The sequence below is a fragment of the Lactuca virosa genome, chromosome 6 (genome assembly GCF_052849685.1).
Source record: "Lactuca virosa cultivar CGN04683 chromosome 6, Lactuca_virosa_CGN04683_v6, whole genome shotgun sequence".
Classification (NCBI taxonomy): Eukaryota; Viridiplantae; Streptophyta; class Magnoliopsida; order Asterales; family Asteraceae; genus Lactuca; species Lactuca virosa.
In genome coordinates this window covers 71,357,090-71,367,273 of record NC_136431.1, presented here as the reverse complement: position 1 = coordinate 71,367,273, position 10,184 = coordinate 71,357,090, and the positions used below count along the sequence as shown (strand labels likewise).

The following is a 10,184-nucleotide window of genomic DNA, read 5'->3' as shown; positions in this document are numbered from 1 at the left end:
TAAATAACTTTGCTAAACTAAAGTGATGAGTAACAGAGAAATTGCATGCGAGAAGGAGCTTACTGGAGACGACGTAGACAAGATGAACGGTGCGTCGACACGACAAATGTGGAGGAGCGCCCAGATCACTGTTGATCTGACCATTATCCAGAGCACCACCATTTTTCCATTGGATCTGAGCTTTAATGTCAATATAAGTACAAAATAGATCTTCCTCAGATCCTAGCTCGTCCAAGCTTTCAGACGGTGAGTCGTAAGGGCCTGACGCCAGACCTAGATCGTCTGGTAGCCTGAAGTTCATCTCGCAGTGTGCTCGTTGATGATGAGACGACCTAAATTGAAAAGCCATCGCATTTTATGGCTTAGGATTCAGATTCGAAGGATCCTAGATTTCAAAGAATCGCATATAATCTTCACCTCACCCGATTCAATGAACAGGGGAGACAATTGACGGAGGAAATCATAGATTTCAGACGATTGTTCTGGATTGTGGAATGATCGACAATGAAGTTGTGAGAGAAAGAGGGATGCTGAGACAAAGACGATCGAGGGATTTGAGAGTGGCATCGATTGATTTGGGGGAAATAATCTTTTCAGTACCATAAATGCCCTTCGATTAATTTCAGAACCATACCCCCGTGTTTAATTTTCTCATTTATTTACAAAACTGCCATAAAATATCTTAGCCCTTAATTTTTTTAATCTGATGGTCCACTTTCAGTTCTCGGGTTCTCGGGAAACTATAAGTTCTCAAGTGATCCTTCCTCTATATATATAAAAGCATTCAAAACTAATCCATTAAATTATTCAAAAACCTTCTATAATATTTCAAGTGCATTAGATATAAAATTTGAGTTATACGTAAAGTGAGAAAGCTAAATGAATAATTGGTGAAGTTATAAGAAAAGGTAATGCAACAACATAATTAGGAATGGTTATGAGTGTTTTGACGGCAAAAAAAAAGGCAGGGTGAGTGTGGAAATGAAAGATAATAATGTTTTCGGTTAAAAAACAAGTGGAGATAAACAATGAATAAACATTGTTGAAGGAGAAAAGATTACGACGAGACGAGAGAGGCCAAGGATTTTTTTTTTTTTTTTTGTTAAATGTGTTTTGTTCCACTCAGTTCTATCATTTTGGGTAGGACTAAAATCTAACAAAATAGTCACATTTGACTTGATCATTGTTCCATCTTGTTTTTGTCCATTCTATATCAAACACTGTCTAAAAGAGTCTTGTTTTGTTCTGTCCCGTCCAATCTCACACACCAAATGCTGCCTAAAATAATTATTTTGGTCCCTATTTATATTTGATTTTTGCAATTTTGATCTAAAAGCTATTGTTATTTTATTTGGAATAAGACCAAAAGCATTACAGAAACCTTAAACAAGGATCAAAATTGAAAGAAAAAATGTTTTGGGACCGAAATCTAAAAAATCGACTATAAGCTGGTATATACCATAAATGAAAATTTCTCTTAAAATCATAAAAATACTATTAAATTAGTTTTGCTAACCTTTCTTAGGATCATACTCCGCCTCTTTCAAATCCTCTTGAAGATATTTTGTTATTTAAAAACTTTTGTAGTTAAGGATCATTGAAGCAAATTCATTTGCATCATCATCTGAATTGTTCTTAACATATGCATATGCAAGCCATCAGTGCCAACCTTGTGCATATGTTGGGTGTGCGACCGTACATGCCACCACGGGTCCATAATTTTTGTTACTTACATTAGTATAACGACGGATTAGTGACATATTAGTAACGAACGAGCGACAATTTTTGTTTTGATTAATTTTATAACAATTATCGATTTATTAATGATCTTTGTTTATATAAAAAAAATTATATTAGTAGCCTATTTTATTTTTCGAAACCTTCAAAATCAACGGACAAACCCTGCAAGCCATGGATTGGTCACCTAACAAGTCAAAATATGGTCGGGATGAAAATATTTTTAAATTGATGAATAATCATTTTATTTACTGCAAATCTTTAGAATTCTACGTATAAGCGATAGAAAATAAAGAAAATGAAGAGAGAAACCAAGACGTAAGAAGAGAAGAGAAGAGAAGAGAAGAAAGCAATCAAGACGTACATTTAAGACGAGTATGCCCTTTTTATAACAAATGATAGATTTCTATTGGACCGCTTTCCAATTGATTGGTTTCCACCAACGGTCGATCAATTACCTTCAGCAAATCTATATACATGGATTTCATCTAAATATACAAATGTACAACATTTGGACACACATAACAAACATTTACCAACTCTTTAACATCATTCTTGTCAATTATCTCCATAACATATCTCAAGTAATGATGTTGAAAAGATAAACAAATATTGCTATCTTTTCTTTAATTTTTTTGTCACCAAAACAAACCCATTAGGTTATTGATCGTCTGTCACAACCTTCCTACATAAAGAACTACCATATAACTTGTTGGAGGAAGTAGTTTTGGGTAAGGAAAAATCGTTTGAATACTTGAATATTATTGAGAATATTATAATTGCACAACTTATTTTATACTCTATTTTTCACGTTCATAACAAACCAAACATATAGACACAACTTTTTTTTTTTTTTTCATAGGGACGAAATTTGTGATATATTTTACGTTTATAAGTATAACAATATCTACTCTGAAATTGATATATAAATACAGTTAATTCATTTTCTTTTTTCGAATATAGTTAATGCTTACGAATAATTAAAAAAGCCAAACAAAAAAACAGAAAAACAATGGCTACGGTTTACAGCTCCATCTTCTCATCCAACTTCATCCATCTTCAACCTTCAAGAAACCCCATCACCAAAATCACCACTAATCTCATTCCACCTCACAATAACTTCAACACCTCCACCAGAAATTTCCAGTTGCCAAGAGCCGCTTCGATTCCACACCCACCGATCAACGTCGATTACCTAGAAACAGAATTCAGCGGCCATGGCACTTCCTTCACAAGCCTCGGAGAAAGCTGCGTTGTCAGGATGGGATTGGACAACGGTAGTGTAGCCACTCTCATGCTTCCAAGTGGACTCATTACATCTTACAAGCCGCGTATGTGGCATGGAGGATTACAGGAATTGCTGCATACGTCGGTATCCGAGGGGGATGACGGCCGTGGTGCAGTGATCCGTGGCGGCGTTTCGTTAGCTTTCAGATGTGAAGGAGGCGGCGACGATGAAGAAAATGGAGTGATTTCATGGTCTCCGACTATCTGGAATCTTCGCAATGTTGGAGGAAGTCCAGATGAGTCCATTCAGGTGAATACTCAATTCGCGATATCTATTTCCCGTTCTTCTGTATGAACGAATTGAAATTGTCAAATTGCCCTAATGTTCTAGGTAGAACTGATTAGTAGCAATTCAGAAGACAAAATTGAAATCAAACACATTGTGACTTTGAAAGAAGATGCTATAAGCTCAGAGATCGTGATCACGAATTTGAGATCTTCATCACTCCGACTAACGGGATCGATCATCGGTCACTTAGCTGTGAGCACACCGGAAGCATCATACGCCGTCGGGCTCGAGAGAGCAAATTACTTCGTTAAGCCACATATTTTGTCAAAATTCAGCATTATTCCTCCTGATTTCAACAAGAATGATTCGCGTCAATTGGGTTTCAAGCGACTGCTATCGGATTGGGGACTCGGAAGCCCGAATCAGGACTTGAAAGATGAAACAGCAAAAAATGGGGAAGAAGATGAAGAGATTGAAGGTGAAGAGGATGATAACTACAAGCATTTAACTGAGAAAATAAGCTTGATCTACACCAGTGCTCCCAGGAATTTCACCATCATGGACAGGGTACTTCTATAAAAAAATCACATCTAAATTTGACTAATCATCCTTTGTGAGCTGTAGTACTCTTTGCACAAATGGTTGTACTAATGCTCACAACCTCTTTGGAAAGTACAACTCACAAAATGCATCTATTTACGACATATATTACATACATGACATGACAAATTGTGAATTAGACTGACAGGCATACATGCATGCTCTGTATTACAGGGTAAACGGAACTCAGTTGCAGTGGGTAGAGAAGGCTTTAACGAGTTGTACATTTTTAGCCCTGGTTCGAACCATAAGTCATATGGCAAGTACTCATATATATGCATCGGTCAAGCCGCATTGCTCAAACCAATAACAATAGGTCCCCATTCCGAATGGAGAGGCGTGCAACACTTGCATAACCCTAATCTTTAAGCATATATGTTTTAATGTTACATAAAGACTCATTATTTTAGAATTCTACGAATATAAGAAATTATAACCAGTTTTATTTTGATTTTCTCTAATAAAAGCCATTAAAAAAGACACGCAAGACTCCAAATATACACACATGGGTGGGAGATACTCCCTCTGCTGTATTCTAATGAGATGCCCGGGATTTATTGTTGTTGTTGTCGTCATTGTTGTGTTAGTGTCTTAATAAATTAAGCCTTTTTTTTGGCTTAATCAGATTAAATAAAAAAGAAAAAGTCGTGTATAGTTGTCTAGGTCTTAACCTATTAATTACATTAGACCCCCATTGACATTTACCATATTACTGATAGATACTTTCAACCTCTAGTTTTACCTCCTAAAAAGTTTCTATTTATGTTTGAATGAGTAAAACTGTTGTCGTGAAAAGTTGTTATTTATAGAAACCAACGCTAAAAAAAATGTTTTTTTTTTCCATTCTTTCGCTCTCTTGTGCTCTCCCATTCTCGTTCGACTAGCAACTAAACGATTAATTTCACCAAACTAAAAGATAATTGAGAAAACCAGAATAATAAGGGATTTTAATGGCGTAAATTAAATGAAATCAAATCTAGTTAGATGGTGAGGGAATGGCAAGTTCCCAACCATCTAAAAAAGGAATAAAGAACACCGGCGGAGGTGGTGGTGGGTCCTCCGGATCCGGCCAAAATTTAAAATTTGCCCGGCGAACTTCAAGTGGGCGATATGTCACGTCATCCAAAGATGAAATTGATTCATCCGGCGACTCATCGAATTACACAGTTCATATTCCGGCATCCTCCGACGACGATGAGACATCAGTGGCTACAAAAGCTGAACAACAATATGTTTCTAATTCGTTATTCACCGGAGGTTTCAACAGCGTTACACGTGCCCATCTCTTGGATAAAGTAATTGAATCAGAGGCGACTCATCCACAAATGGCGAGTTCCAAAGGTTCGTCGTGTTCCATGCCAGCTTGTGATGGCAAGGTCATGAAAGATGATAGAGGCGTAGATATTATTCCATGTGAATGCAGGTTTGTTTTTTTTTTTTTTTGTGGGTTTCTCAAAAGTAAAAAATGTCAAATCAAATCTTTCGTTTTAATTTATGGTTTTATTTTTCACAGATTTAGGATTTGTAAAGATTGTTTTTTAGATGCACAGAAAGATAATGGGTTATGTCCGGGATGCAAAGAGCCGTACAGGGCGGAGGATGATGATGAGCCACCATACGGTGGAGCATTGACACTTCCGGGGAGTATGTCGGTGATAAAGAGAAACAACAATGTTGATCATAACAAAGGGTTGTTTAATGAGACTTCTGGTACATATGGTGTTGGAAATGCATATTGGCCACCGGAGGAAGGTGGTGGGATGGGCGGTGGTATCGGAGATCCGGCAGACAAACCGTGGCGGCCGCTCACCCGGAGAATTCCTATTCCAACTAGTATCATTAGTCCTTATAGAGCATTGATTGTAGTTCGTTTTGTAGTTTTATGTTTATTTTTAACATGGAGAGTTCGTCACCCGAATCCCGATGCAATGTGGTTATGGTTAATGTCGATTATATGTGAGCTTTGGTTCGGGTTCTCGTGGATTTTGGATCAAATCCCAAAGCTTTGCCCGGTCAACCGTTCGGTTGACATTCCCCTTCTTCGCGATAAATTCGAGTTACCGGACAAAGTCAAGAACCCTAACGGTCGGTCCGACCTCCCCGGTATTGATTTCTTTGTTTCCACCGCGGATCCTGAGAAAGAGCCGCCACTCACGAGCGCCAACACCATCTTATCGATCTTGGCCATTGAATATCCGGTGGAGAAGGTTGCTTGTTACATATCCGATGATGGTGGTTCACTTCTAACCTTCGAGGCCATGGCGGAAGCTTGCAGTTTCGCAGATTTGTGGGTCCCGTTTTGTCGAAAACATGACATTGAGCCGCGAAATCCGGACACGTATTTCTCGTTAAAAGGTGATCCAACAAAAAATAAGAAGCGAAACGATTTCGTTAAGGATCGGAGGAGGGTGAAGCGAGAGTATGACGAGTTTAAAGTGAGAATTAATAACTTGCCAGATTCGATACGGAGACGATCTGATGCGTTTAACGCGAGGGAGGAGATGAAGATCTTAAAGAGTGTTCGGGATAGTGGTGTAAACCCAACGGAGCCAATAAAGATCAAACGAGCCACATGGATGGCTGATGGCACTCATTGGCCCGGTACTTGGGCCAACCCTAGTAAGGATCATGCGAAAGGTGATCACCCCGGTATCCTGCAAGTAATGTTGAAGCCTCCGTCCCCTGACCCGATACTCGGGTCAGGGGACGAGAGCCTTGTCGACTACTCAAATGTCGATATAAGATTACCAATGTTTGTATACATGTCGAGAGAGAAACGGTCTGGCTATGACCATAACAAGAAAGCCGGAGCAATGAACGCGCTTGTACGTTCATCCGCAGTCCTTTCGAACGGGCCATTTATTTTGAACTTAGATTGTGATCATTATGTGAACAACTGCATGGCGGTTCGTGAAGGGATTTGCTTTATGATGGACCGTGGTGGCGAAGACATTTGCTACATTCAGTTCCCGCAACGGTTCGAAGGAATTGACCCTTCAGACCGTTATGCGAATCATAACACCGTGTTTTTTGATGGAAACATGCGAGCACTTGACGGGGTGCAAGGTCCATTTTATGTGGGTACGGGATGCATGTTTAGACGATTTGCTTTGTACGGGTTTGACCCGCCAAAGGTCAACATTCTACCTACAAAGAAGGGGACAGGTGGCAATGAATCGCCATCAGAGAGACAAGCATTGAAGGCATCCGATTTTGACCCGGATCTTGATGTTAATGAATTACCACGACGATTCGGGAACTCGACACTTTTAGCAGCGTCGATTCCCATAGCTGAGTTTCAAGGGCGGCCGATCGCTGACCATCCAGCAGTCGAGTACGGCCGCCCTCCCGGCGTCCTTCGGGACGACCGTGAACCACTTGACGCCACTATTGTTGCTGAATCTGTATCCGTTATCTCTTGTTGGTGAGTATTGTATGGTTAAAATGGCGAAGTGGTAAAAAAACAGTTTTGACATTTGACATTAAAGCCAAAAAGAAACCATCATATTTATTTATCTTATATTTAAAAATATTAACCTTTTTTTGTTGGAACACAGGTACGAGGATAAAACGGAGTGGGGTGATCGAGTGGGCTGGATTTATGGATCGGTGACTGAGGATGTGGTGACGGGGTATCGAATGCACAACCGTGGGTGGAGGTCGATCTATTGGCTCACGAAACGAGATGCTTTCCGGGGATCTGCTCCGATCAACCTCACCGACAGACTCCACCAAGTGCTCCGATGGGCGACGGGGTCCGTCGAGATTTTCTTCTCAAGAAACAACGCTTTTCTGGCATCCAAACGTCTCAAATTTCTACAACGTTTAGCGTATCTTAATGTTGGGATTTACCCCTTTACATCCATTTTCCTCCTCGTTTACTGCTTTCTTCCGGCGCTCTCGCTATTATCCGGTAACTTCATCGTGAAAAATCTCAACGCCACTTTCTTAATCTACCTGTTACTAATCACCCTATGTTTGATCGGACTCGCGGTGTTGGAAGTGAGGTGGTCCGGTGTGTCTCTAGAAGATTGGTGGCGGAATGAGCAGTTTTGGTTGATTTCCGGTACGAGCTCGCACTTGGCGGCGGTGGTTCAAGGGTTGTTGAAGGTGATTGCAGGGATTGAAATCTCGTTCACTTTGACTGCAAAAGCAGTAGAAGATGCCGATGACATATACGCAGAGTTGTATCTAGTGAAATGGACGTCATTGATGATTCCTCCAATTGTTATCGCCATGATTAACGTTCTCGCCATTGTTGTTGCCTTCTCGAGGACGATCTACAGTTTAAACCCGCAATGGGGGAAGTTCATCGGAGGTGCGTTTTTTAGTTTCTGGGTTTTGGCTCATTTGTACCCGTTTTTCAAAGGGTTGATGGGGAGGAGAGGAAAGACGCCGACGATTGTGTTTGTGTGGTCTGGGCTCATCGCTATCACACTGTCGTTGTTGTGGGTTGCTATCAATCCTAGCGCCGGCCCGGCGGATGCAAGTGCCGGAGGATCTGGTTTTAAATTCCCTTGAAAGATTTTCGACCAGAGTTTTTTAAAGTATTTTGTTTAGGTTTAGAATTTCTTTTTGGTTTTATAGTTTTGTATATTTATGTTGTTGTTCGGTTAACATATCATGAACAGAGATTTGTTTATAGTTTGTAATATTTATCGGTTTCAAATTATTATATCTCATTTGTAGTTATAGATACTTGTTGGTATCTTGATGTTGTGAATAAAGCCAGCTTCGGGGGCTTCCTATACGGAGAGTGTGTCTAAAGGATGACATGAAGCAAAGTGGAAGGGCTAGTTTGTAAATGAAAAAAAGTCTGAGTTGACTCCGACTATAATATATAGAAAAAGCCGAACTTGTCCCAAAGCCCATGACATGAGTGGTCAATTGCAGAAACTACAGGTATATATAGGCGTACAATGTGATTGGTTGTCAATTTACTATGCCATTTTTGTTTTTGTCGATTTTTTTTTTGTACGTAATACATAATGAGAATTACATTTATACTGATGCACCATTGGGATGGATAAATATGATGATATGTTTGTTGATGGTAATGGCTTTGTTAATCTGTTAAGGAGAAGTGACAATAAGCACATAAATATGTTTAGGCTCAGTTTGGCATATTAGATGAAATGTTAATTTTTAAGTTATAAATTAGCTTACCAATAAATTATCTCAAGTTAGCTTGTCAAAAAACTAGCTTATAAACTATAGTAGATTACTTTTAGGTTTTAACAAATGCAAAGTAGTCATAATCTAAACCCATCCATGGACAAATGCGACCACCCGTTCTAATATGCACCTTTAAAATCAAGCTTTAGATTATTTTACTTTGTTCACTTTTATTTGCTTCATAAGACCATGCATACAATGATACCGATAATATGTAACTTATACTTCAACCGTTTACAGTTACATCCACATTATTTTTATACTAACATGCTTTTAAAAAGTGTTTCCACTAATACATCATAACCAAATTATATTCTTTTACGAAATATCTGAATTATTTATAATCAATAATTATAATATGTTAACATGAATTTAATTATTTATATATAAATAAATGGAAACTAAGGGATCAAGTTCAAGGAAATGAATCTATATAGAGCAACAAATAAAACATCATTAAAAAACAAATTGACATGTTTTTAAACGAAAAATAATACTTATATTTGTGTATTTTATAAATTAGAGTAAATTACACGAATGGTCCCTATAGTTTGGGGTAATTTGTGCGCTTCGTCCCTAACTTATTTTTTTAAATCGGAAGGTTCTTAACGTTTGTTTTTATTACGTGTTTGGTCCATACTGTTTGTTTTTGTTTCACGTTTGGTCCATGTCTTACCTAAAAAGACTATTATTTAAATAGATAAAAATGGTGGGGTAGATAAAGTAAAGTGAGGGGGTGGGGTTTGGGGTGTGTTTATTTAAATAAATTAAAAAATCAAGGGCAAAATAGTCTTTTTAGGTAAGACAGTGACCAAACACGTAACAAAAACAAACAGTAAGAACCTTACGAGTTAAAAAATGAATTAGGTACCAAACGCACAAATTACCTTAAACCATAGGGACCATTCGTGTAATTTACTCTATAAATTACTTGTAGTAGGGTACGTGTGTGTAGTAGGGTACGTGTGTTTATATATTTATCTTTCAAACGATTTGTATGTCTATATATTAAAGTACGTTAAACTTATGTTATTATGTTTATGTGATTTTGTTTTATAAATATAGAAATTAGATAAATAATATTTATAAAATATAAATGAAATTATTTTTAATATTATAATAAATTAATTAAATAAGTAAATTGATCAACTAAATT

General features: G+C 38.1%; 2 protein-coding genes across 2 annotated transcripts; both read left to right on the top strand.

The window, feature by feature from the left end:
* The first annotated feature begins 2,701 nt into the window (after window positions 1-2,701).
* On the top strand, window positions 2,702-4,333 carry LOC145119360 (protein NDH-DEPENDENT CYCLIC ELECTRON FLOW 5-like). The gene is made up of 3 exons (XM_079055010.1): window positions 2,702-3,274; window positions 3,356-3,820; window positions 4,028-4,333. Exons 1-3 carry the CDS (start codon window positions 2,750-2,752, stop codon window positions 4,220-4,222), a joined length of 1,185 nt encoding a protein of 394 aa, XP_078911136.1. The 5' UTR covers window positions 2,702-2,749; the 3' UTR covers window positions 4,223-4,333.
* Window positions 4,334-4,753: 420 nt separating this feature from the next.
* CSLD4 (cellulose synthase like D4) lies at window positions 4,754-8,480 on the top strand. Its single transcript, XM_079055009.1, has 3 exons — window positions 4,754-5,276; window positions 5,367-7,277; window positions 7,411-8,480. Exons 1-3 carry the CDS (start codon window positions 4,849-4,851, stop codon window positions 8,372-8,374), a joined length of 3,303 nt encoding a protein of 1,100 aa, XP_078911135.1. The 5' UTR covers window positions 4,754-4,848; the 3' UTR covers window positions 8,375-8,480.
* The last annotated feature ends 1,704 nt before the right edge of the window (window positions 8,481-10,184 follow it).

Excerpts from the sequence above, each read along its gene's own strand:
- CSLD4 (XM_079055009.1), top strand. The coding sequence starts at position 4,849 with ATGGCAAGTTCCCAACCATCTAAAAAAGGAATAAAGAACACCGGCGGA. Across the intron at positions 5,277-5,366 it reads ATTATTCCATGTGAATGCAG|ATTTAGGATTTGTAAAGATT; the intron begins GTTTGTTTTTTT and ends TATTTTTCACAG. Across the intron at positions 7,278-7,410 it reads GTATCCGTTATCTCTTGTTG|GTACGAGGATAAAACGGAGT; the intron begins GTGAGTATTGTA and ends GTTGGAACACAG.
- LOC145119360 (XM_079055010.1), top strand. The coding sequence starts at position 2,750 with ATGGCTACGGTTTACAGCTCCATCTTCTCATCCAACTTCATCCATCTT. Across the intron at positions 3,275-3,355 it reads GTCCAGATGAGTCCATTCAG|GTAGAACTGATTAGTAGCAA; the intron begins GTGAATACTCAA and ends CTAATGTTCTAG. Across the intron at positions 3,821-4,027 it reads ATTTCACCATCATGGACAGG|GGTAAACGGAACTCAGTTGC; the intron begins GTACTTCTATAA and ends TCTGTATTACAG.